The following is a 27,404-nucleotide window of genomic DNA, read 5'->3' as shown; positions in this document are numbered from 1 at the left end:
TTTTCTGAGTCTGAATCTTTCTAAGCTTTTTTTTAAGTAAAATTGCTAAGGGTCGAACAGATGAAAAATGAAACTAAATAAAAAAAATAAATGAAATGGCATTTAAAATAATTTCAAAAAATAATTTAATTTAATTAAAACAAATAATTTAATTTACAAATAAAATTAAGTTAATTAAAAAATGTAATGAACTTAAACAATTAAATAAAATAATTAAATTAAATTGAATTAAGTCATGACATACTATGCTGTATATAATTCGTAGCATAGTACATAGAGAAGTCATAGTATGTCATAAAAATCATGATGTATGCCATAAAAGAGTCATAAAAACATGTCATTGTGTAGTATGCCTTATCTTTAACTTTTGCTCTGTCCTTAAAATAAGTGATACCCGGAAAAAAGAGCAGAGTGATAGCTCTGTAATTTTGCACATCAAAACATTAAAAACCAGTTGGAGAAGAAAATACACAACTATGCACATTATATTATCAGACTACAGATCAGCCATACTGAGGAACTGACATCTTCATGGAGCAGCAATGAGCAACTATCTTTAAATCTTTATATACTAAAACTTTTTTCAAAGGATAGAAGAATAACGTTATATAGTTTGTATTTATACTATACTTTGACTTTGTCTTTTTTTGTGATGTACTATTCTGATTTTTTTTAATGACGTTTTGTATGACTTTTATTGCATACTATGCAATGACATATTTTTGGTATGACGTTTTTAGTAACTATTTTATTTTAATAGTTGTCATTTTAACAAGAGCACCGTAGATATGCAGAAGTACATGTGTTTTTAGATGAGAAAGAGATTATGCAAGTGCTGTCGACACCACTTTTCAGAGCAGAGGAGACATTTCTCCTGGTGTGATGACTCTTAACGCGTAAACGATCTTTCCCGTGACGCACATTTGGCGCGAAACTCGGTTTGGAAAGCTAACGTGACAACAGAGAAAAGGTAGAAATGAGCAAAAAGGATAACGGTAAGAGTTAGCTTTTATTTCCGGGTGTTTTTTAACTGTAACAAGCTAGCTGGTCGTATCTGACACTCGTATCGACGCTCGCTCGAGTTCACAGATAAAACGGGTTTAGCTAACAAGCGACCAGCTAACAAGCGATCAGCTAACGTTAGCTACGTAGCTAACAACATAACAAGCTAGCGCCTAATACGCCCACTTTTACAACTTGATATATTTGAGCTAAAGCAACCTATGTGGGGTGTTTTAAGTCACATGGAATAAACTGCCATTGTTAAGTGTCTTAAGCTCACTTAAGACCTAGCTAACTTTAACATACAAACAAGGACGATTTAACGTTACAACCTAAAAACCCAACGTACGTCAGTTACGTTACCATTTGGGAATGTTTGTTGTCCTGATCATCACATGCCGACGTCATCCACAGGCGCCAGCTAGGGAGGTTGACGTTCACATAAAAGTGCATCAAGTCAGTTTTAAGGATAAAGACCATACAAATCTAGCTTTTTTCTCTCTTTTGTTTGAGGTTTATTAAGTATGTTATTTTACATTTGGGAATGTTTGTTGTCCTGATCACATGTTGACATCATCCACAGGCGCCACGCTCATCCTTGGGTATCTGAATGAGAAGAACAGACCCTACAGCGCTCAGGATGTCTTCTGCAATTTACAGAAGCAGCATGGCTTTGGCAAAACGGTGAGGAGTCATCCTGAAACCTGTAAAGATGCTGTGGTGTGTGTTTGTGCCTCTTACAGTCAATGATTGAACTGTTGTATTTGTGATTCTCCAGGCGGTGGTCAAAGCCATGGAGCTGCTGGCTCTGGAGGGCAAGATAAAGGAGAAAACATATGGCAAACAAAAGATCTATTTTGCTGATCAGGTCAGTGTGTTCAACAGAAATACTATATTGTTGTGGAAAGTAGTAGGCACTGGAAGTAATATATGCAAAAACTGTCATTTTCCCTACAGTCTCAGTTCACAAATGTGAACGAGGCCGACCTGAAGGCGATGGACGGTCAGATCTCACAGCTCAGTGCAGAGGTGCAGTCTCTCACCCAGAGCTGCAGACAGCTGGATGCAGGTGCAGTAAACCGGCCATCTTTACAGCTTGGTGTCTATAGACAGAGTGGGGGGGCACTCTGAGCCTCATCAAGATATGTGCATGTTGCACTGTTTTATGATGTTGCTAATAGCTACACAAGTACAGTAAATGGTCTATATGACATTGAAATTTCTGCCAATAGATCTCCTTAAATCCTACACTCCTACTGTGTTTTTGCTGTACTGCATTGTTAAGAGGATGCTGTGTACACTGACAGAGCTGAAGGAGCTCAGCAGCTCCCTGACAACAGAGGAAATGATGTCAGAGATCCGGGAGCTGAAAGCAGAGTGTTCCGGTTACAGAGCGCGTCTGGAGAAGATAAAGTCGGCCACAAATCACGTCACACCGGAGGAGAAAGAGAAGGTCCGGGAGGCATTTATGCTTTTTAATTACAGCATCTTAGAAACCTAGTGAAGATACTGTTGTTTTTTTCTGTTTGCTGTACAGTATGGTCATAACAAACAATATACTCATATTATTTTAATTTACAGGTTTCCAAAGACCGGGATGTTTACGTGAAAGAGTGGAAAAAGAGGAAGAGATTGGTAACGTATACAGAGCTGCAATGATTAGTTGATTAATAGATGAACTATTTTTATAATCTATTGTTTTTAAGAAAATATGACTTTCTGGTTCCAGCTTCTCAAATGAGATGATTTGCAGTCTTTGTCATAGATATGACAATAAATTAACTATCTTATTGTTTTGGACTGTTAGACAAAACAAGCTAATTGAAGACATCACTTTGGTCTCTGAGAAATTGTGATAAGCATTTTTTCACTATTTTTTAAAAACACAAACATAAAAAAAGCTTTTGTGTATTTTGCAACTGTATCCCGGTACTGCCTTATTTTAAATATTTAAGATTAATTAATAAATAAAGATGTCAGTATCAACAGTACGAGTGTTGGAAGCAGGAGATAAAAGATGAGAAAGTAGATCTGTAGACTTGTGGTAAAAAGACATCCATTGTTATGATACAAAGAAAACTGCTGTTGCCACTAAATTCTTAAACTTTGTTTGTTTTCCTCTCAGGCTTCAGACATGATGGATGCGATCCTTGAAGGATATCCTAAGAGCAAGAAGCAGTTCCTGGTGTGTGAAACCTGCTCTTAAATACATTCTAAAGCTTCTCTTCATGCCGCTACTTGTTTGGGTTTCACTTGTGTCTTTTTGATCACAGTTCTAACAACCTGTTGTTTCCCTCACAGGACGAGGTGGGAGTTGAGACAGATGAGGACTCTAAGGTGGTGGTTCCCAGTACTTGAGAGAACAAGGAAACGCTTATTTATGCACTTCATCAATGTAATTACACATCAGAGCGGTCGGAGCCACAGCACTTTTTATTTATGGCTTTTCTCTTGAACAGATTGTACATCTTAAATAAAAGTTGAATGCCAAAAAAAACAACCTCCACTGTAATAAAGTACATTTAAACAAACAGCTGAGACACACTAACACTACGTCACATCAACACACAACACTGGCGGATGCTTGTTGCCTCTTTGGTTTATTTTTTTTTGGATTGTGGTATTCTGGAGGGTTGTCATGTTTTTCTCTATTTTGTTAATCATCCCTTGTACTGCTTCTTCACTCAGTATTGCTTCCAAGTTATTAAATGTTTTGACGCTGAAGTGCGAACACAATTTCTCCAACAAAAGAAACAAACTCATCTTTCTCAATCTCTGAAAATCATTAAAGATATTTTACAGACATGAGCTGTCAGCTGTGATTTGTCCTTTTCTGCTGCACTTTACTTCTTTTACTTACAAATGAAGCCAGACAATAATTCTTTATATTTCTATGAATAGGTTGACGTTACTCTTTGGATGGTGATGTATAGTCGATGGTTATTATAAAACAACTATCAAAAGATAATACTTGAAGCAACAACACAGTAAAAAGTGATCATTTCCCTTTTATTAAAGCAATAACAGTAAAGTGTCTCTTTGTTAATTAACTTATTCCGATAAGCCATCACAATAATTAGCTTGTTTAAAAATCAAAGTTGAATCTTGTAAATCTCACTGGTAACCTGTGACTGGTGGAGGCTACAGTGATAGTTCACTCGGAGCCTGTTTCTACCAGCTGGTGATGAACATTCACACGAGGTTCATACTGTTTATAGTTTGTGATGAACTAATACTGATCACAGTAAATAGCATCATGGTGGCATTAACACCACTGACATATCAAGAGATTACATCATTTCATTTAGGAAATGCTTACTGAAGAGTAAACTGCAATCTGATAATCTCATCAAAAGTATATACATATAGAGACAATGATCCCTAAATCTGAATGCCTCACACCTTTGTCCCAATAAAGGTGGAATAGTTTGTTTTTAAGCCTCAGTAATACATACTTGATGTACCAGAGAGTGAGGGTGTGTGTTCATCACCCGTCTCTTTAGTTCGGTTAATAGACTTCAGAAGCAATGCGACCAATAAACTCAATCTGTCAGAGGATTTATTTAAGGGCAACTTCAGATTGTGACTACAGCTAGTTGCTACACTGTCACTAACATACAGTTAACACTTCTGAGCGCTTGTATTTCTTAGCAGAACAATATCAAGAGATATTAACAGTCGGCTGAGGATGACATATGCTCGTTTATCTGCCCGTGTGCACACTTACGATCAGAAAGTGATGCTTCTTAAAAACATTCTCAATCCATCTCTGCCCACAGTGGGAGGTCGAGGTAATCCAACGTGCAGCCAGCGAGTCGCTGATGAGCTGAAGTGAGTGTAAATACTGAGATGTGGCCGGAGGCTGATTGAAGTTTCTTTTTTAACTTCACCCTGAGAGGCCAGAGTAAGACCAAAAGTCAATTCATGAGAGTTCAGTCCAGAGGTTTCACTCATTCAATAAAGCTGACCATTGAGCTGCCGGAGCACCCCGACTACAAACTCCCTCAGCATCTAGGAAGCAAGGGAAGGAGCACACAGACGGTTATTATCTCAACATTAACTAAAGCCACACTGACCAGCTTCATCTCAAAAACACTCGTCACCTGTGGCTTGCAGTGCTCCTCGATCCAGCTGAAAACGCAGGCGGAGAGTTCCTGAAAGCTGCTCACGGAGACAGAGTTGCTGAAGGACTGGAACAGGGAGTCCATGATGCTCTGAAACACGTTGAACTTGACCTGGTCCGACACCTGGTCCTCTCCCTGCTGTGGGTTGTTCTGGTGGGCCTTCACTATGTGCTCATAGTTCCTGTTGAGAGAAGCTCATACGTGTTGGGACTATAGAATAAATAATAGGAAAAACAAGCTTGGCAGAGAAAGTTTGCAAACGGCCATCTCACGTTTTCATGATTTTCAGCGCCATCACTTCTTTCCTCAGTAAAGAAACTTCCTCCTCTTGCTTCTTCTTTTCTTTGTGAAGGAAATTGATGTAGTCGATCGCTGCAAACAAACACAGAAACGCATCCGTCAGGGATTTCTTCACTCCACACAGATTTAGGTTTCCTTTTTTTAAAGAGGTGGTGGCCCCACAAACAGCAGAAATGCTGCCACTTCTTCTTTCTCCCCGCAGTGCAGATACATCTAATTGATATCTATGTTTGTATTCTCGTCTTTTTTTGCCTGCTTTGAAAAACTCTGACCTTTGCTTACTTGGACCGATTTACCATCCTGCCTTTACATATATGAGATGTCTAAAGATGTATTAACTTCTATCCAAATACAAACATCACTCACAAACGCGACCGCTAAGTGTTCCTCCATTAACTCCTCCTTCCTACGAGGGGACGTCTTACTTTTCTGTAGCACGGTGGCCTTGCTGATCTTCTGTGCTCCCACTGCAAACTCAGACTGCTGCTGGCAGGTTGGGACGATGGTCTGGAGGTCTTCGTAGCCTTTCTACAGTAAAAACAAAACAAGAACTCTGAAACCTTTGAATGCGTGTGCTGTGTATCTGCAGTAAGTCACACAGACCGATCTGCGGTCTACTGGAGCTTTACCTTGATAGCATCCCGACGCTTCTGCTCAGCTTGTGTGTGCGCTTGTCTCCGTCGATCTTTATACGAGTCCTTATACGACGTCTCGTGTCTGTAGTCGCTGTCTTCATCATCTATTCCACAATATATTAACTCAGATTAAGAAACACGTCTTATCTATACACAGGCTGTGCTTTACGCTCTCTCTTCTCTCCGGCAGCAAAATGACACATACTCACTGATATTTAACTTTTAATAAAAATCTAAAAAGATATCCCCTCAAGTGTTGTCAGGTGGCTAACCGGTACCAAACACTGGACCTTCTTCATGTCAGCAGGAATCAGAGAAGCTGATTCATGACTCAAGTTCTAGAGATAATTGTAGTGCACGTTAAACTGGCCTATGCTAGACATTATTCAACAGAAGCTAATCATAAAACCGTGCTGACAGAATCTGAACAAAGCTACGCGGATGCATGACAGTTCTGCGTGCGCTGCATTTTATTAAACATTTAATTACACAGCATAAACTGCTCTTACTGGTTTCTAAAGCTCTCCATTACAATTACTGTTATTAAGAGCGCCGTGTGAACTGAATCGCACCGAGCAGCCGGACTGGTTTTTACTTTTTTACGAAGCAGGAAGCAAAAAAAAAAAATATGTTTCAGATTAACAATGAGCGTTTACTTTGAATGAAATGCATCATGGGGAGGTCATTCAGAGTGGGGCACAGTCAAAGAAAAACATCACATCAAAATCTAGAAGTAGCACAAACTCTGTCTTTAAACTGTCAGCGCTGTCAGATCCCCGTGGTACGAACAGAATACCTGTGTTTGGTACTGAAGAGGCACTTGTTGAGCCGATGCTGTTGGCTCTGGACACAACTGAACCCTTTCTGGTCGTTTCAGCAAAGAAACCTACAGAGCAAGACAACAGACACCAAAGATGTTTCACTGTGAGCCCAGAGATAGATTGACACGTTAGCTCAAGAGACTAGAAACACAAGGTGACCATCGTACAGCCTGAATATCACACGATGTGACAAACGGGATGTGAGCCAGCTGGATACTCACCAGGGTCAAAGCCGCTGTCGCTGAAAGCGCCGTCTGTCTGCTGAGCCATCGTCAGACAACAGAAGATGGAGAAAGGAGAAAATAGAGGCTGAGACGCTGGTATAAAAATATAAAAAGGGCAAAAAAAAAATGTGCTGCCCTAAATACGACGACAATAGAATAACAGCTCACCTGCCTGACAGTCTAAACCCCCAACTGAGCACTGCCCTAGTTTGTCCAATTCAAGTGTGCAGTATCCAATCAGTGATTCACAGGTTCACAGTTTGATGCGGGGCAACACAACACAATAGTTCCTTTAATTTAAGGCTCCAAAATACTGGTTCTTGTTCATTTTTCACAATGAATCCAGGAGGCCAAACTCAGAAAACGTGTTCAAGTCTTGCTAAATGTTTGGAGCGTCTGACTAACCAAAAGGTTTTCTCTCTCTACCTACAACAGAACCACGTAAAGAGAGGATGCCTGAAAAAAATCTAGAGCAAATGTTGCCCTCTTTAAGAGTCTGACAGGCTTACAATGAGTCCCTGACCTGAGGAGGATTAGGAACAATCTGTTTACAGCAGCTGTCCATATAAACAGCTGGATTATTATCAGAAGTCATTGATAAATGATTACAGTGTTACATCGCATAGGGGAAAGCTTCAGTCAATACTGTCAGCAAAGGGAAAGTTCACCAAGTTATTTTCTAATGACAAATATAAAATGTTCTGATACCACACCAGTGTTACGCAGTTTAAATGTAATGTAATATAGACCACACAACACTAAAAACACTAAATATCTGTGCAATATAAATACAATTATTCTGTCTGTATATATAATATTTTAGTTATTGTGGTGTTTTTACTTATTTAACATTCTTTACTGTTTTATTACTAGTACTTGTTCTGATCTTGTTTTTTTACTATGTCTCTTGTTTGCACCTTACTGTGTGTGTAGCTATATATATATATATATATATATATATATATATATATATATATATATATATATATATATATATAACTATATATATATAACGTTATATACTCCACTATGCTGCTGTAATCCTGTACATTTAAATTAGATAGATTTCCTGCACCTTTCTGGCAGACTCTTCAATAAATGTAACTTACGTGGATATTTGAAATAAATAAATAAGAAAAGTAAAAAACAAACATGCCATTTAAAGTGTGTGCAAATCTATTTTTATGTACAAACGAGTAACACGAGTGTTGTTTACTTAACGAGCTAACTGCTGTCGCTCTGTGACGTTTCACCTAGCTGCTAGCTAACATTAGCTGTCGAGCTAACAAAGCGCTGCTGCTCCGTAAACGTCAGCAAAACCTAAACTGCTAGACTGTTTGACACGTATCACTGCCGTCACGCGGCAGACGTACGAACCGATTTAACTAAACCAAAGTAGAGGTTCACTGAGTAACTAACATGAGTTACTTACTTTCCAGTGGTCCTCTGGAGACGTTGTCGGGTCCGTCATCCTGGAACGTAAAATAACTAATAGATGTGCTGCCATCGCGTGCTGCTCGGAAATTCCTACTCTGTTCTGCTTGAAAACCGTTACAGACAAACTGATCTCCCTCTTTCATATGAACAAATACAAAATAAAGACTTCTCGCAGATCCAGCTGTATCAGCTAACCTAGTACATTTTTGGTAATTCGTGCTCCCTTTTATTGATAACTTGCGTCAACGGCTAATTTCAGTAATCAGTTACCCCGAGGGACCTAGCGTTAATTGGTGAGCACAAATGATCAAAAAACAGGTCGGCTTCGTCGTGAAACAGCTAATTGTACGAGTGTTTCACTGTAAGAGACGTTAGCGAAAGAACGGTGTTCATTGGCATAATTTTCATTTCTTCACAAAGTCCATTTACAGTAAAACAGCAGGAGGTGGCAATTTCCGAGGAGACTTCGAATGCAGCAGTCATGCATGCAGTAGATGGCTTCAAACACAGAGTGGCGCTGTTGGACAACCCTCTCTAACCTGTAGCTACAGTCACCTGTCCTCCACATCTACCTGGCCTCACGTGAAGGAAAATGACCAAAACACATGTTGCCCAATGCAATTTAAGCTGGCTTCAAGAGGATGAGTGGCTCTAGTGTAGTGAAAGTGGATTCACGGTATAAGCGAGGGAAAGTTTCCTTTGGTTGATTTTACATCTGCACCTTCGCATTTGTTTCTTTAACCTTTGACACTCTGCTTTATTTCATTGCTGTGCTACATTATCTCTCTCTCTCACCATTCTACTACTTCTTGCACGCTACACCGATCAGTTACCGTGTTCACCTTCCACCCTGTCCTCCACCCCGGTTTCTGTTGCTGTCGTGCACAGGAAGTTGCTCTTCTGCTTTTGTGCTTCTGTGGTTTCTGTTTGTGTGACACACTCCCCTCTCCTTCCTCTCACATGCAGCCCTGTATACCCACTCACCAGAGGAGTTGTCGGTCAACAAGTGTAGAGAATAGCGGGCGACACTAAACTTTTCTTAGAGCCCAGCAGGCCCCCAGCAAGGCTGGTAACCTTCTTGTCAAAGGTGCTTGTAGACAGAGAGAGATAAGTTGATGCGAGGACAGACATGAGGACGAGCGACATTCTTTCATCACCCACCATGTCCTCAGGACCAAGGCGGATTCAGTAGACCAGGGTCTTGATGTTCCTCTCCTTGAAGGCTCAAACACTTGGTTTGATTTAGGCCTGCTTGTTCTTGTCATTCAGAGTGATCCTTTTTTGTCACTCTGTTTTTGGAATACACCGATTTCTCAGAAGAAAAGGTTTGTGTAAAGCTTTCCTCCTGGATTACTTGTGGAGATTAGTGATGGGGAATGCGGCTGCCGGGAGCTTGGAGCAGGAACCGTCTGAGGGGCGAGAGGCCAGAAACTCAGTCGGAGGAGCTTCAGGAATGAGTGACCCCACTCCGACCCTGCAGAAGAAGCAGCCGGCTCCCCCTAAACTACCCATGCCGCCAGAGGAGGAGCTGGAGGAGCGCTTCAACGTGGTGCTGGTGAGTGGCTGCACAGAGATCATGCCCTCGGTACATTACCAATGCCAGCTATGGTTTTGTTGTAGAGGCTTACTGTAAAAGCTGGGATAATTATGCAGGTATGACTCAGAGGCACAAAAAAGTTATTATAGGTAGCAAGTGTTTTGAACCCTCTGGACTTGTGATTTATGCTGCCAGAACACAATTTGTTGTCTCTCAATCTTTTAGAACATCTCAATCCAGAGTCCCATTCGTCTGGTGGGTCCAGAGAGCCAAACGTTGCCAAATATCTCCTTTAAATGTGATTTTTGCAAAGATGTAATTTTGTCCAATCATATAATAACAGCCCAATAACTGTAGAGTTATCACAATAAATGTAATGTTAGAAGGACTTCGTTGCTTCTTTGTTAGATCTGAGCGTGTCAGGCTAGTAACAGGGCGATTAGTGCATGCTGAGGCGGCTGGCCTCAAAGGGGAAGTTGAGCAACATATTTACATGAGCGAGACCATAAGACCGGAAAGCAAATGTTCCACCGCTCTTTCAACAGTCTTACAACAAGTTGAAAAAAACAAAAACGTCACGATGAAGCACTTGAGACACCATTAAGAGTAACACATCAAAACCTTAAGTTTAGTATCAGAGATGCTGACACATTTAAATCTGAAATAAACAACGAAAATAACTTTTAAAAAAGGTTAGAGATCAGATTTGTATCTTTTTACCCGGGTCGTTATCATGTTAATGAGCATAGTTAACAAACAAGATATAAACTGACACACTGCAGCTTCTCCGTTAACGTCAATGAGAAGCTTGACTTTGACTCAGGTTTTACACCTAAATGTATAAATGTGTATCCATATGGTTAGAACGTTGCTCTCTGCTCACTAGTGAATTCATATGAATCTCTAAATTTCTATGACGCTCCACGTAAGTGTGACATCATGGCTTAATGATGGAGCCAAATCTTTTCTCTCTGGATGAACAGCATGAAGTCTGCAGATGTGTAAAGCAAACAGATGCTGGAAGCTTAATGAGCGACAGATATTAATGTAAAGAGGACAAAAATCATCTCTCGTTGACTCAATATGCCTTTATTACTGTATTGTATAGCATTCTGCTTTTGCTGCCCTTCTTATTCCATTTCATGGACGTCTTATTGGACGTTTCTAATTTAAGACAGTGAAGACTTACATCAGCAGTTTAGGCAGATGTTTCCTGCAGGGACTGTTTGATAGTTTTTTTTTCTTCTCTCTGTATAGATGTTAATCCGTAAATAAAACATAAAAAAAAAAAAAAAGAGTATAGAAATTGAATTTTTTTTTAAGATATCCACTTTATCCACTTGTTGCAGCGAAAATGATAAAATGGCTGATGGGCTTTGCAGGTTTGTATTTTTTCTCTGGTAACGTCTGAACAATTAGCAAACATTGATGCAAACATCCATCCAAATGTTCCCATGAATTTCTTTAACTAACATGAAATTACAAAGAAATGTGAAAGTTGATCCTTATCAAGGAAACTCTAAATCACATATTATTGAAAACACTTTCTTCATGTTAAAATTCACCCGTGACGTAAGCTGATAAAACCTCTTCAGTCGATGTAAATGTCATCATACGAGAAGTCGTGCACATGCAGCGTGCCATTTCATGCCTACAACGCCCTCACAGGCGTTACATGAAAGTATGACCTCACTTCCTCTTTCAGTAAAATACTCTAAATGTAATTTTCAGATATGCCTTATTTCAAGATTTCATATTTTCATTACCAACTCAAGGAAATGAGAAGTGCATGACACTGTTTCTAAACTTAGGGAGTTCATACTTATGTTCATGCAAGTGAGCATGCTCACAAACACTCATGCGAGTCTTTGGACCTTGTTTTATTTTTTGGTAAGTTTGTACCACAAAACCCACAATGAGACCCCTCCCTTCACTCCACCGAGCATGAAACTCCCATGCAGCAACGCAACCGCCCGTTGCTTTTTCTGCATCTCTTTGCTTTTTTTAAGGTGTGACAGAGAAACTACAGACCACTGTTTGAATACGGGTATATTCAGGAGCAACACCCATCTACTGAAACGACTTGTCAGTTAAGCATCAGTGTGTTTGCAGGTCTTGGATCAGGTGAATGACCAGTGGTTGGTGTGTAGACTGCAGCAGTGTTGTGAATGTGAAGGAAAAATGTATTTTAAAAAATCAACTTAGAGCAAAACATAAACAAGAATGTAATTACTGACTTAACCAGTGATCAACGAAAGCACTTGAGCACCATTCTAACTCCAATTTATTTATTTTTTTCACACACAAACTCCCCTATCAGGTTAATAAACCTTAATTTGGGTTTATTAAATCATTCAGTTTTAAGCCATGTGAATGTGTGATTAACCTTTACATCGGGAGTCAAACATGTCCCTGTAGGTTGAGGGTGGTAACGCAAAGTGAAACGAAACCTTCTGGGCAATATGTCAACTCCTTAGACGATTGAGTCAACCTGCACCAGAGAGGCGTGGAGGTGGGGGGGGGGGGGGGGTTCTTGTTCTCCATACAGTTGAGTGGATCATAGAAATATTATGTGATGTACTAGGAATACAAAAAAGTTCAATCTTGTCAGAAAGTCTATAAAATTGCCATAATCTATATTTAAACCTCGATCATATAAATAAATAAAAAGGAAACCAACAAATAAATGAAAAGGGTTGTTGTAGTTTTGTTGTAGAGTTGGTTTTCTAATGTTTTTTTTTTACATGTGCTTGTTTCATCATCTCTATCTTCACTAAATAAATGTAGAATGCAACATACCACCATCGCACGAACAAAGGCTCTAAGATTAGTCTATTAATTTCTGTGTAATGACCAAAAGTATTTATTTTCTGAAGTACTTGGCACCGAGTGGCACACATACATATAAACACTGAGTCATCTGTGCATCCGGCAGGCACATAACCCGCTTCAGAGGGAGAGTGTGTGGTTTGGTTGATTTGAATATTGTCGCATCGGCAGGAAAGATTTAATAATTGTGTGCTGAATGTCACTGGAGGAGTGACGATGAAGTTTAGAACACAAAGTGTGACAAATGTAACAAATGTGAACTTATGGTTTTATTTTTACCGAGTCTTTCTCTCTCTTTCAGAGCTACATGAACTTGCCTCCAGACAAACAGCAGCTGTTGAGTCAGTATGACAATGACAAGAAGTGGGAATTAGTCTGTGATCAGGTAAGAACACCCCCCCACACACACACACACACTGATAACAAGCTGGTTTCACAATTAACCCTCAACATACAAGTGGTCAAAGTGAGCCGAATTCTGTCCCCCGTGTCTCCACTGGGACAGAGGTGACGCAGTACATAAATACCCAGAGTGCAGAGTGCAGCGTGAGTAACACTGCAGCGCACTGTCTGTGGTGGCAACTGATGGCGTCGGCATGGAAACAGAGAGCGGTGTGAGTCTGTTGTGTTGAATAGCACGAAGGCAGTAATAGCTTCAGAGGCTGCGCGCTGCTAAACGTCCCTCCGGTCCAGTCGTCTCTCAGGGTTGCTGATAAAACCACGGAGTCAAAAGCTGGTTTCCCTGTGAATCCTTCTTCCCCAGGAGCGTTTCCAGGTGAAGAGCCCCCCGTCCACGTACCTGGCCAAGATCAAGAGCTTCTACCAGGATCAAGGAGGGGTGTCCCGCAGGGTCAGTGCAAAGCATTTCATATGTAACACGTCTTTAATCTTCTGTCTGTGCAGCAACGTCTTGATTCTCGCTTCTTCTGCTCCTGCTTTAGCTGAAGAAAAGGATTCAAGATGCCACCAAGGTCCTCAAAGATTTGGAGATATCGCTTCGCACCAATCACATCGGGTAACAAATAAAGTTGTGTTTACATACACTGTTCACCGTGTTCGTCCCGCCAACTGTCAATCCGTGGAATAGTTTGTGAAACCGATGTACTCATGCGCGTGCATTTTCATTCCTGTGGATATTGTAAAACCCACTCATCACAACGTTGCTCTGTAGCGCTGCTAGTGGCCAAGAACTACGCAGAGTAGCTTTGAGGTAGAAAGGAAATAAACTGCGTTTAAATACCCAAACTACCATTCAGGAAAAGATTTAGTCTGTCCCAATACAAAGTATGTCCCATGCAGTGAACCAAAAATACCAGGATGTCCTATTGCAGGATGTCCACACTAAATGGGTTTCATGGGTACTGGAACACACAGTGAGTTACCAATTATTGGTGTCATCATTATGATGAATGGTCAGTTTGAGTTCACCGAGCATTCGACCCTTTAACGTTTGATGAACACCTTGTATCCACAAGCCACAACACCAGGATGACAAGTTTAAATGTAGCGTAGCAGCAGCACATAAAGTCAGCAAACTGGCTCAGTAATGGCAGTCACACAACAAGAACTATCTGAAGTTTGCTAATATCAACCACCATAAGCTACTGGTCACACACACACACACACACATTGTATTGAGCAAGAGTGCGGTTTATTGCTTTTGAATTCAACATTTCCTTTGAAAGAGCAACATTGTGTTATTTCTTCTTTCTAAAGTTACATAATCTTGATTTTAAATCCAATCTGAGGGCAGAATCTATAATTACAAAACATTTCTTTGTCTCTTTTTGTAGATGGGCTCAAGAATTTCTCAACGAGCAGAACAAAGGTTTGGATATCCTGGTGGAGTACCTGTCTCATGCTCAAAGTGACGTCTCGTGAGTACCAGCCGGGTGTGAAACAACTCTCTCAGGAACCGATGGTGCTCTTACAATGGAGCTTTTCATCACCATGTTTATTTCCTATGAACTCTCTAGGTTTGATATGGAGAGTGTTGAAAATGGTGGCAGCCTGTCAGAGAGAGGGAAACCAGCAGAGAGGTCGATGGAGGACTTGTCCAAAAGCTCCAGCGGCTCTCCGTCACATGGGATGACCAGAGCTGCTCGAGCTCTGACTGTCAGGTAAGAAGCTCCAGACATGAACGGCGTATTTTTAGATACAGCCTGCCGCGAGAAACAGAGTTCAATAACCCAGAGATGTCTACAGATTATATGATTATATATATATATATATATACAGCATGTCGTGAATTCTTATTAAAGAGGAACTTTCAGCTCGCACATACAGTCAGAAAACATTCAAGGCAGAAGTGGTGTGATGGTCGCATATTGTTAAGTCACCTGCATATTTAAAGTCCAAATCTACAGAATCTTCATTATTAATACAGATGGCCTTATACATAGGCACAGCCCTGCTTGATCCACCAGCAGCAGAACATTTGTCATCTTTCTAACTTCACTCAATATGCTTTTATTTATTTATTTATTTATTGTACAGCATTCTGTTTATGCTGCCCATCTTATTCCCTTTCCTCTTATTGCTAGACAGCCGTTCCTCTTGATATACTTGACAATACCTCAATCTCTCACACTGTCATTCATTCATATCCTTTGCTCATTTGTGGAGTATTTTGCTTTTTATTTTCCTTTCCACCTGGTGCAACATGTTCAGCTGTCAGACAGACACAGTGGATGCACAAAAAAAAAAACACAATGCCGGAAGCCTTGTTATAATTGGCCAACTGTGCCGTTCTGGGCCTCAACTTCAAACCATTAGCACACACAGCGGCTTCTCCTCTCCTCAGCGACGTATTCATGCGTCTATACGCTTGTTATCCCTCTGCAGAATAAGCTCCACTCTGGGGAACAAGATGTCTAAGAAGTCCCATTCATCCAACCAGAGAGACGACGTGCATGTGTGCATTATGTGCCTGCGAGCCATCATGAACTACCAGGTAGAGCTTCAACATACACAGTCACATGTCTCATTTTCTGTCATAAAAACAGGCTTTTAAATGAACAGCGTGTAGCATTTAGAGGGATCTATTGGTGGAAATGGAGTATAATATAAATATGTATGTTTTCTTTATTGTTTCATTATTTGCTTGTTGGAAGTAAAACACACTTTTAGATAAAACTAATTGTTTGATTTAAAGTATTATAAAAAGCCGACAGTGTATTTTTCCTGCATCCTTTAAGGCACCGGCCCTCTTGGGGAAAACAATTGTTTATGCTTTCCTTCTGCTTTCAGTCTGGCTTTAACCTGGTGATGACTCACCTGCGCTGTGTGAACGAGATCACCCTCAGTCTCAACAGCAGGAATCCCAGGTGAGTGCACTTGTGCGTGAGACAAAGTGTGTGTGTGTGTGTGTGTGTGTGTGTGTCCGTCTGCCTGTATCCATATCTAACCCCCACCTATGCTGCAACAGGACCAAAGCCCTTGTGTTGGAGTTGCTGGCTGCCGTGTGTCTCGTCAGAGGCGGACATGACATCATTCTGTCTGCTTTTGACAACTTCAAAGAGGTGAAAATAGTTTTTTGTATTAGCTTTCTTTTTTACTTTTGTCATTTGACTTTGACAGTTGCTCCTTCAGCCCAACCATTGTTCCAGACTTCCCCTTGTTGATTACTCATCTTATGACTGGCACAATCCACCCCTCACACGCACTGTGGCCATACTTTTAGCACATGTGGAGCAGTCACGCATGTGTGTGTAATTTCAAGAACGGGTGCAAGGGTAAGAAATACACCCTGTTTGTGTAGCTGAGATGTGACAGATATAACATTTTGCATCTATGCCCCCTTTACGCCCCCATGTGGGCAACAATTAAAATACAAGTTCCTATTTATTTCTCAGGTGAGCAAAGAGAAGAACCGCTTTGAGAAGTTGATGGAGTACTTCATCAACGATGACTGCAACATCGACTTCATGGTAGGTCCACAGATGTACTGCCTTCACGCTGGCTGACTGTAATGAATATTGGGACTTTTTCAATAGTTAATTGTCATTGCGTCTGTGTCCAGGTGGCTTGCATGCAGTTCATCAACATTGTGGTGCATTCGGTGGAGAACATGAACTTCCGTGTTCATCTACAGTTCGAGTTCACGAACCACGGGTTGGACAAGTATCTCGGGGTGAGTTTGCTTATAAATCTCAGTGGTCAGTGTAGACGGCGTGTGAAGCATCCAGCAGCTTGTCACGCATGTCATCTGATGAGTTTAAAGTAACTTGTGATGTCCAGCTGGTCAAGTCAATGTTGCTGCTGCATGCTGAATCCCCTTCCCTTTACTTTCTGCTGATGACAACCTGTTCGTATCAGACAATAACTTCCCTACTTTTATGCTGGAGGCAAATGTTGGTTGAGAGAAAATGTCTAAATTAATCTAACGGAGAATATAATATGAAACGTTTAATAAATTAGACTATTTTGATAATCGAATTACCGTTGGATTACTTTCTTGCTTATTGTATGTACATTATTACTTAAAACCTGCGACAGATTATTAATAGTGTGCCGCTTTTGTGTGTGTTTGTGTGTTAGCGTCTGAAGCAAACAGAGAGCGAGAAGCTGCAGGTCCAGATCCAGGCCTACCTAGACAACGTGTTGGATGTCGGAGCCCTGCTGGAGGACGCTGAGAACAGAGGAGGGGTGCTGGAGCATGTGGACGAACTGCAGGATCACAACGTGCAGGTCAGCCACAAACGAAAGGCAAACAGGAACCTCTGAGAACAAAGAGAGGCTTTGATGTTACTACGTGACGCTTTGACAATATAACTTTGTTGTGTGTCTGCATTGCAGCTGAGTGCCCGGCTTCAGGAGGTCGAGACTCAGACTGCAGAGAGAATGTCTGAACTTGAGACTCAGCTCATGCAGGCCACCAAGGAGACCGAGCTGCTCAAAGTAAGAGCTGCTCCGTGACATTTACAGTGTTTAATAAGATTAATCAGCCAGGCAAGGTGTGCCGCTCTCACAGAGATCAGTTATAATGAGGTCAAAAGAGTGGCAGTTCACTTTATTTTAATAAGCTTAATATGAAAGTAAAATCTAATCATCCTCAATATGAAATAAGAAAGATGAGAACATTTTCACTCTTCAAATATATCAAAATGACCTCGCGTCTTCGCCCTGATAGCGACATTGGCTCTGGGGATGTCCAGACTGAAATATCTCAACAATGATTTGACAGACATTCATAGTTCTAAGAGGATGAATCCTAATGACTTTGGTGACCCCCTGACTTGTCCTCTAGCATCACCATGAGTGAATGAATTGTAATTGTAATGGTGAGTCTCTTAACTTTTTCGTCTAGCACCACCAAAAGGTCAATATTTTATTTTGTCAAAAACTATGGTTAATGACCAAAGTCCTGCAAAACTAATTTGTGTTTTGTGTTAATCAGCAAATTTCAGCACGTAAAAAAATAAGTTATTTTTCAAAAAACAAAACTTACATCAAAAGGCCACTGATGCACCGTTTCAGTCGGATTGTGCTCAGGCAACGTCCAGGCAAGATCCACGTATAGTGAACATGAATTCATCATGCTGCCTCTCTCTTGCTCTGGTGAAAACAACATTTCTCTTCCTGGTGCATCACCTGACATTAACACACTTTATCATTTCACCTGAACAAGTGCTTCATCTGGTGCTTAGTGCCCCTAGTGTCAACAACAATAACTACAAAAAGAACAAATAATAGTCAAATAAATCTAGTGAAACAGCTCCTACACAGAATGTTAACACACTAAACATTACCTACTGAACATTAGCATGTTAGCCCTGTCATTGTGAGCATGTTGACGTTCAAAGTGTGAAGATATGTTGTGTATTAAATGCTCTGAGTGGAGATGAGCTGCGTTTCTATATCCGTGTTTGTGTCTAATAGGAAAGCCTGCGAGAGTCCTGTTCCCAGGTCGGTGCCTTGCAGCAGAGAGAGCGGGAGCGGGAGCTGGACAGGGAGAGGGAGAAGGACAGGGAGCGTCTGAGCACCTTCCCCCCTCAGACGGCTTCAGAGCTGGAGCAGAAGGTCCAGGAGCTGCAGGACAAGGGGCTGATCCGACTGGGACGCAGTCCCTCCGGAGGTCTGGACATCCAGGTGGTGCCCGTCACGGTGGTCGAATACGTCCAGGCCTCTGTCCCTGATTCTGCTTCCCCATCAGCCAGCCTTCCTGCCTCTGCCCCTCCACCACCTCCTCCACCTCCTCCTCCTGGTGGCCCAGGGTCGGTTGCCTCTCCTCCTCCTCCGCCTCCACCTCCACCACCGCCTCCTCTAGGAGGTTGCGGTGCTGTGCCCCCACCTCCTCCTCCGCCTCCTCCTGGAGGAGGTCCACCACCACCACCTCCCCCACCTGGTTCTGGACCCCCACCCCCACCTCCCCCGCCTGGTGCCGGACCGCCTCCTCCACCTGGTGCTGGACCGCCACCACCGCCTGGAGCACCAGACCCTCAATCTGGTAATGAACTCGACAGAAGAGAAGAAGTACTAAAATCAGAGATGGAGCAGTAAAGATCTTAATTGTTTGATTGTTCTTTCTTTGTTTCCTCAGCGGTTAAGACCAAGAAGCCCATTCAGACCAAGTTCAGGATGCCATTGTTAAACTGGCAGGCCTTAAAACCAAACCAGGTGACAGGCACTGTTTTCAACGACCTGGATGACGAGAAGGTCTTAGATGTAAGAAGATGCCGCCATTTTATTTTTCACTTGCTCCGTACGGTTTATTAGAAAACTGCAGTGTGAAAACACTTTTTTTATCCTGACCTTCTCATCTCTCTCTCTCTCTGTCTCTCATTCTGTCTACATCAGGAGTTGAACATGGATATGTTTGAGGAACACTTTAAGACCAGGGCCCAGGGAAATACAACAGACCTGTCCAACATCAAGAAGAAGGTGGTCCAGAAGGCCCCCAGCAAGACGACCCTGATTGAAGCCAACAAGGCGAAGAATCTGGCCATCACTTTACGCAGAGGGGGAATGAACCCGTCCGCTATCTGCACCGCCATAGAGACGTATGTGCTTCTTAGAAAATCTGTTGCATTGTTCGCATTCCTCAGTTCTCGCTCTCATGCACTGACTGCTGTGACTTTCACTGCTATTTTGCACAGGTACGACCAGAAGACTTTGTCCATAGACCTGCTGGAGATACTCGTGCCCTTCATACCATCAGACTATGAGATGAAGCTGCTGCTCAACTATGAGAAGGATGGCCGCCCACTGGAGGAGCTGACTGACGAGGATCAGTTCGTTTTACGCTTTGGGAAGATTCCCCGTCTGAAGCAGCGAATAAACACTTTCACTTTCATGGGCAACTTCCCGGATATGGTCAAACGCCTGCAGCCGGTCAGTTAGTCAAACTTATTCTGACTTCAGATTTAAGCTCTTTAACAGACGCACTGATTTTGTTCTCACTTCATCCACAGCAACTGAACTCCATCATCGCGGCGTCCATGTCCATCAAGTCTTCAACCAAACTGAAAAAGATCTTAGAAGTAAGTAAAAGAGAATTCAACATTCTGATGTAGCTTCAAAACGTGTGATTTTGCACAAGTCACCTTCTAACGTGTTCCCCTCAGATCGTTCTCGCCTTTGGCAACTACATGAACAGCAGTAAGAGGGGTGCAGCGTACGGGTTTCGGCTGCAGAGTCTGGATCTTGTAAGTAGCATTTTCTTTTTTACATTTACTCTTTGAATTTGAAGCGAGACTATGTTACTTTTGAAATGAGAAATAACACACATTCTCAATTCAGTACACTAATGCTTTCAACCGTAACAGCCTTACTTGGTCTGGTCATTAGCAAAATGGTAGCTAATGTTAGCAAACGTTAGATAGATTCACCTTTATCCCATTATTGTCCGAGTGGGCAAAGCGAATGCTATTTAGCAAAAGTTACTCGTCTTGATTTTTTAAAAACAACTGTAATACCTAAATTCACTTTGTCAACACTTAACTTTTTTTCAGCTGTTGGAGACGAAGTCTACGGACCGCTCGCAGACGCTTCTTCACTTCATCACCAGTATCATCCAGGAAAAATACGCCGACTTGGCCGACTTCCACACCGAGATCCACTTTGTGGACAAGGCAGCACTCGGTACATTCACACCAACAGTCAAGCAGTTACGTAGCTTGTGATTTTACAATGGGAGCGTTACTATAAACACACTTGTTTCTTTGCCAGTATCACTGGACGGCATCCTTCAGGATATCCGCTCGTTAGAACGGGGAATGGAAATGACCAAAAAGGAGTTCCTGGTGCAGGACGACAGCCCCGTGTTGAAGGACTTCATCAAAGCCAACAGTGAGCAGCTGGAAACTTTGATCAAAGACAGCAAGACGGCACAGGTTAGCTGGTAATTCATGTCAAATTTACACAGCTTACGCCTCACTACATGCTTTTAGACGTATAACATGTCTGACTCCCTCTAGGAGGCATACGGCTCAGTGGTGGAGTATTTCGGCGAGAACCCCAAAACCACGCAGCCTTCCATGTTTTTCCCGACGTTTGGACGCTTGATAAAGGCCTATAAGGTGAGGATGTGTGGTAGGTTTTCGGATATTCATCCATTACAATCGTTGCATGGCATGTTAATTATCTTGTCCTTGATTGAACACAGGTGGCACAGCAACAGATTGAGCAGAAAAAGAAAATGGAGAAAATGGAGAGTGAGAGCAGTGAGGAAAAGGTGTCCTCATCTCCGAACAAGGCCGGGGTACAAAAGGTAAGAGGTCAAAGGTCCAGTCTTCAGAAATGACACATCAGAGATTCATGAACTTTGTTTAAAGGTGCGATGTGTAACATGCAGCATCCTGCAGCAAAGAAACAGGGGGCAGCATTTCACCTCTCCTTCTGGGTCCATGCAATCTAAATGTACAGCTTCCTGTTATTTCAATAAAAAGTTAACTTCTAACTAACAGCAGGGCAAGAATACGCAATTTTGGCCAAATCTTACACATTGCACCTTTAGCTGCTTATGTTTTATTGTGAAGGTGCAGTTTCCTCAGAAATACTTCATGCAACATAAACCATCAACTAGAACAAATCTGTGACTTACACCTGTGACACTCAAACTCTTCCACTCATCTACTTTAATTTCAAACGCTTTTCTCTTCTCCAGGGGCCCATGATGCCGAAGATGGACCTGATAGCAGAGCTGAAGAAGAGGCAGGTGAAACCTCAGGTACGCGAGGGGAAGGACGGCGCTCTGGAGGACATCATCACAGGTACGGTACCTCGACGCTTCCTGGAGGAGTCACGTGGTGGTGTTTCAGATAAGGGTGCAGTAAGTTTGATGTTGACGTGCTGTTGAAAAGCTGCCGTCTTTGCTCTGCCTTTAGATTTGAGGAACACACCGTACAGGCGGACAGATGGTCGACGGCCAGCCCAGCGCCAGGACACTTGAGGCACTTCTGTTCCACGACTTTTTAAAAGCGTAACTGGAACCACAGAATAACCCGCTTTAAATGTGCTGTATATACAGTATATCCAATATATCCAATTAACCATGTGCCAGTGTGTATTTGTTGTGTAAATAGAATTTGAAGTTGGAACTATTTGTTATTTTTTAATGCTACAGCCAATTTGATTACAAACTTTGCCAAAAACAATGTATTCTTGTGGCGCCTAACGACTTCGGATGCTTTGAATTCGTGCTGTTGTATCCTAGTAATTAAACCAAAATCATGACTTTATTTCCAAACAGACCTCGTGTATTTGTGTGAGAGCTTTGATCTGACTCGCGATGCAACATCCACAGTTTGCATCCACAGTTTCTGTTGCTAAAACAAAACCCAACACTCATTCCCTGACAACATGAACAGGTCTTTATAAATCAAGATCAGACGCCGCCACTGTACAAGAGAGCTGCACTTTATTGGACACACAATCACAGCAAAGTATGTACAAAAGAAGGCAGGTTCAACTGCCGACCGTCTTCTCACGGGAAAAACACACATTTCTCACAGAATATCATGGCATCCACACTGATAAATTAATATCTCCAGTACCAGTAGGCTTTTGAATTTATATGTCATATTATAGATCTATTTTCTGTATTATTTTTGTTCTTATATCACACTACTCTACACATGGGAGAATCACTCTGTGGAAAGAGCACACCGTCGTCTCTGGTTGGGGTGCGTTCAAGCGTTCAAGAATCCCTCACGACATCCAACACTCTGGGCCACCCTCATCGTCACATGACATCACAGTAAGACTGAACATGCCCGCGTCACAGATATCAAAATAATATCTCATTCTTCATGTTTGTAAAACCCCCGAACGTAGAACCGCTTTTCTCTTCCTCTCTTTCTCATTTTTTTTTTGAGAAAACACGTAGACGACTTTTTTTTTTTTTTCTCGACTGCACCGTGCGATTGCTGGAGACTATACATGCATTGTTTCGTATATACCTTTGTATCCATCGTCATAGTTTATTAATAAAACATCTTCTTTTGGACATAACAATTCGTTGAACTCGCTAGGAATGACTCGGCCTATTTACAAGTCAATTTAGTTTTTCTACTTTTTGATGCCAAGGTTTTTGAACATCCACACATTCATGTAAAAATCTCATATACATACCACAGAATGTAGGTTTGTTACTGAAAAATAAAAAGGCAAAGGAAGAGATACAACTTTGAATTCACACAACTCAACACGTGATTCCCTCATTGGTCCGTCTTGGTGGTTCTAACAACTTCTGCGGTTTAGCTTAACTGCGACTTAAAGCCACTCAGTGCAACTAAATGTTCTTCCACCGGTTGTAACGATGAAGAGCCGGTTGTCTCTGAATGTTTTGTTTTGCACTGAGCATCCACATCCACACCGCTCCTGTTCACATGCAAACATGACACAGGAGGAGGACAATTAAAGCCATGTAACGTACTTCTGGTCAAAGCAGCAAGGCTCCATGTGAAGCCTTTAGGGTCTATAAACTCACCTTTCACAGTAGTTACCACAACATCTGCGTCTCTGAACGTCTCCAACTCAACCAGCTGAATCACAAACACAGGATGGGGATGGAACCCAAAAAAAAACACAAGACCACAGGTACAGAAAACAACCCCCCAAATCAAAAAGATAGTAGCAAAATAAGCCCCTAAGCACAGGCACTGGTCCAGCCCCTCACACCTCAATAGTGACCCTTCACATAAGGAGGCAAAGGTGCAGACGAGCTGAACGAGCAATTTCAGGGACAAGCTTTTCAAAAGAACCTAACTTACATAAAATCTAACTCGGCGTTCGTAAAGAAAACCCTAGAATTTAAAAATGAACTTCAGCGTATATTACAGAGGCTAACTGTTATCTATACAGATGCTTTTAAACAAATATAAAAATGTTCTGCGTATGAATAAATAATCTCAGTGTGAAATGTAATATCTCTCTGAATGAATTAAAAAAGAAAAAATCTGTACAAAATGGTGACTAATATATAAAACTGAAGAGATGATGACATTTTACAGTATATAATTTAATCTAGGCCTATATATATATCACACTTTTCTTCACAGTTATAATATCATACACAAACATCTCACTTAGATATATTTATATATGTATACTTCTTCTATGTTTCGTTTCAAGTGTGCATGAGCGTTTCTGATCGCCCGGGGCCTCCGGCCATGTTGGAACCACAGCCCACCAACACTAATCAATCCAGAGCGCGCGGTCACGCGACTCCGGGAGGTTTCATCTCACGCTTTACTCGGGGAAAGCAGCCAAGCGTGAACACTTCCTCCCCAACGCTCACCAGACGCAAATGCAGCAAATTTAACTCGGGAGAGTTTTATGGATTTGAGTGTGAAACAGCATGAGTAAGTGAATTTCTTTCATTTGACTTCACTCAATATGAAACCCGGGGCTTGAACCTGCCTGGCGGAGCCACAGAGCACCCAGGGGCGCGGCTTCAAATCGCTGCGCTTGCGAGCTCGCAGGTTTGCACATTGTTCGAGCTCTGGGAGTGTTCGGTCAAACGCCACCGCTGCAGCCGGACACGAAAAATAGGAACAAGCCAATTGGCGTAGCCTCTTTCTTTGGGTAAAAGTGTTCTTCTGTCACTGCTGCTGATCTAATACTGTAACACAGAGATCAACCGGGGATTCCTCACAGAAACAAAGTCTTTGAGGCACTGGGATAAAAACAAACATGGCCGCAGGTCCTTGCAGACAAACAGGCCGGAGTACCACAAAGGCAAAGAGCACTGCGTTTGCAAAATGTGCGATAGTGCTAATTACATATTGCACACTGTTACTGTTCATATTGAGGCCTGTTAAACTTTGTCCTAGGATAACCTCAACTGACTTTCTTTATCTCACATGCTCCTCACACCAAAGACAAAGCAAAGTGAGAAGGGCAGGGAAAGAACAGCCGCTTAACGGCACTCAGACTGTCAGACCCTTCCTCTCATCTCTTCGGGTCTTTTATATCACAAGCACTCTCGATGGAGACGGGGCAAGTCAAAGCCGGCCTTATTAAAGGAGCCTTCAAACACATGTCCCCAAACTAATCCCCTCTCCTCAAGCTGCCTCCTCTTTGACACAATCCCCTTTTGCACATGTTTTAATCTCAATGCCACGAAGAATCCATTTCACATTTCACAGTCATTCTATGACCGTCCGTTCAACCTCATCACCTCCCCAGTGGGCAGCCTTAAGGCAATAACACAGGACAGGGAGCTTCAAAATGGTTCCTTGTGCCGGGTTTACACTTAGGGAATCACTGACGGGCCTCTGATGTGCTATAACTAGTGACAACTCCCGTCATCGATGCACACCAAAGGCCTCACATTCATTAATGTTTCAACATGCAGGTAATAAAACCAAATGAGGCAACAGCAATATTGGGGATCTAACGTACAGATTTTAAATATGGAGGGGTGTTTTTGTAGCTTTGTGCTCATCAAATTTAGGCAGATTCACAAGATCAAGATTAGAGGGAAGGGTCAAGTCATTGTGAGGAAACTGTGCTTACTTTTTATATTTCCATATTCTCATCTCAGGCCCTTCAAGAGTCAAGCTGTGTCTGAATATGTGCTGATTAACTTTTCATTTCAAACGCTGCAACAGGGTTGAAACATTGCCGTAGACGTTGAAGTGCAATCAGTTCACTGCGGTGAAAGATATATATATATATATATATATATATATATATATATATTTGTTCTTGTTCAAATAAGGTTTTATGTTTTACAATAAGACCTGCAAATTGCTAAATACTTTGGAAGCTGCTTCCCATCAGACTAACCTTGAAGTTCAAAAGAAACCACTTGATCCGTCGCTCTGTAGACCAGCGGTGGACGTGGCACGTTTCTACCAGAGTGCTCTATTTCTATCAGCGGGGCAACACACTTCAAAATCACACATTTGCTGAAACAAAAAAACTAATCGAGCCTGTGCAGAATGTGTGATAGATTGTGTGTGTGTGTGTGTGTGTGTGTGTGTGTGCTCGAGTCTTTGGGAAGGTTTGTGATGTCAGGTGCTTAAAACGTCAGAGCAACCCGTTAGACGCTACTGCGGAAACATCCTGATTGTCATAATTAACTAGTTAATACACATATAGAGAAATTCAACACGTCTATACAATTCACCGCTCGCATTCTTCCCTCCTGTTTCTGTGCCTCCTGCTTCCATTATAAATAGACATGTGCTGTTATAACACTGCTCCCTACAATGTGCTTTTGTGAATACACTTTTAAGTCGAACATTTCCTCATAATCGTTCCTCATCTTCGATGCAAGGACTTCATTCTGTAGGGAGGCATATAAATATTCAAACAGCGCGTCGAGAAATCAAAGTCAGACGGTGGAATGTACACGTTAAACAAAGCGCAGGTCAAAGTCTGGGGAGTGAGGACAATCATGTAAACTCTTTACACAGTGTGTACAGACGGAGGGGAAAATATAGCACCAGTTCAGAGTTCAAAACACAGGCGATGCCAGAAAAGCCACAAATGCCCTTTTAACACAAAACAGTGTGAAACCACAATCATCACCTTGATCTACTTTAGGTTTTTTTTAGTTTTTTTCTGAGCACATTCTGCCAGGTGATGCGGGTAAGTGAGAGCAACATTATCCTGAACACACACAACTACTGGACTCACTTGGTGATTATTGCAGCTCTATTTTCTATGATAAAAGTCACAGTCTAGAAATGATGTCTACTCCACTAAGAACCCCAGTGAGTGAGGGTCTATATGAGACTGCTACTGCCCGTAAATCCATCCAGACCACATCAGCTTGCAGCAGGCAGCTGGTAGGAGGGGGAGCCCCGTTTGTGCACTCGCTATCTGGCAAACTGGCAGTACGACGGCGTGGGAGAACTGCAGAGGACCCGGATCAGAGCAGGAAACTCGTGACTCCGTTTACAGTGCGGTTGTTCTTGCCATGAAAATATGAAAACATACTGGAGAGGCCAAAAGTAGAGAGAGGAGAAATAAAGAAGAGAAAAAAGTCCTGAAAGAAAATAGGACACCAAACAACGCTGGAATTTCCCATAATGCAGTTGTTT

At 41.9% G+C, this 27,404-nt stretch overlaps 3 protein-coding genes across 4 annotated transcripts; 2 read left to right on the top strand and 1 right to left on the bottom strand.

Moving 5' to 3' along the window:
• Positions 1-592: 592 nt before the first annotated feature.
• Positions 593-3,810, top strand: psmc3ip (PSMC3 interacting protein). Its single transcript, XM_076086452.1, has 8 exons — positions 593-995; positions 1,586-1,686; positions 1,781-1,870; positions 1,960-2,071; positions 2,310-2,455; positions 2,584-2,637; positions 3,128-3,187; positions 3,304-3,810. Exons 1-8 carry the CDS (start codon positions 977-979, stop codon positions 3,358-3,360), a joined length of 639 nt encoding a protein of 212 aa, XP_075942567.1. The 5' UTR covers positions 593-976; the 3' UTR covers positions 3,361-3,810.
• mlx (MAX dimerization protein MLX) lies at positions 3,418-8,653 on the bottom strand. Of its 2 annotated transcripts, none has more exons than XM_076086450.1 (8): positions 8,539-8,653; positions 7,104-7,143; positions 6,858-6,947; positions 6,056-6,165; positions 5,852-5,954; positions 5,399-5,498; positions 5,106-5,307; positions 3,418-5,013 (listed from the first exon to the last, which is right to left on the bottom strand). In XM_076086450.1, exons 1-8 carry the CDS (start codon positions 8,611-8,613, stop codon positions 4,957-4,959), a joined length of 777 nt encoding a protein of 258 aa, XP_075942565.1. In that variant the 5' UTR covers positions 8,614-8,653; the 3' UTR covers positions 3,418-4,956. The 2 variants fall into 2 exon arrangements, with proteins under 2 accessions (XP_075942565.1, XP_075942566.1); XM_076086451.1 differs by having other exon boundaries at positions 7,104-7,140; positions 8,539-8,601.
• An 848-nt stretch (positions 8,654-9,501) lies between these two features.
• fmnl1a (formin-like 1a) lies at positions 9,502-22,589 on the top strand. The gene is made up of 25 exons (XM_076086449.1): positions 9,502-10,098; positions 13,211-13,294; positions 13,673-13,759; positions 13,851-13,924; positions 14,703-14,786; positions 14,886-15,029; positions 15,754-15,862; positions 16,159-16,235; positions 16,337-16,430; positions 16,764-16,838; positions 16,931-17,041; positions 17,449-17,598; positions 17,707-17,808; positions 18,790-19,357; positions 19,451-19,575; positions 19,708-19,910; positions 20,007-20,241; positions 20,322-20,390; positions 20,475-20,555; positions 20,862-20,991; positions 21,079-21,242; positions 21,327-21,428; positions 21,515-21,619; positions 22,016-22,121; positions 22,236-22,589. Exons 1-25 carry the CDS (start codon positions 9,913-9,915, stop codon positions 22,298-22,300), a joined length of 3,330 nt encoding a protein of 1,109 aa, XP_075942564.1. The 5' UTR covers positions 9,502-9,912; the 3' UTR covers positions 22,301-22,589.
• Positions 22,590-27,404: the final 4,815 nt, after the last annotated feature.

Source organism: Anarhichas minor, unplaced genomic scaffold (assembly GCF_050575085.1).
Source record: "Anarhichas minor isolate MPS153535 unplaced genomic scaffold, ASM5057508v1 ptg000007l, whole genome shotgun sequence".
NCBI classification, from domain to species: Eukaryota; Metazoa; Chordata; class Actinopteri; order Perciformes; family Anarhichadidae; genus Anarhichas; species Anarhichas minor.
Note: the sequence above shows the minus strand (reverse complement) of the source record. Positions and strands in the feature narration are given on the sequence as shown.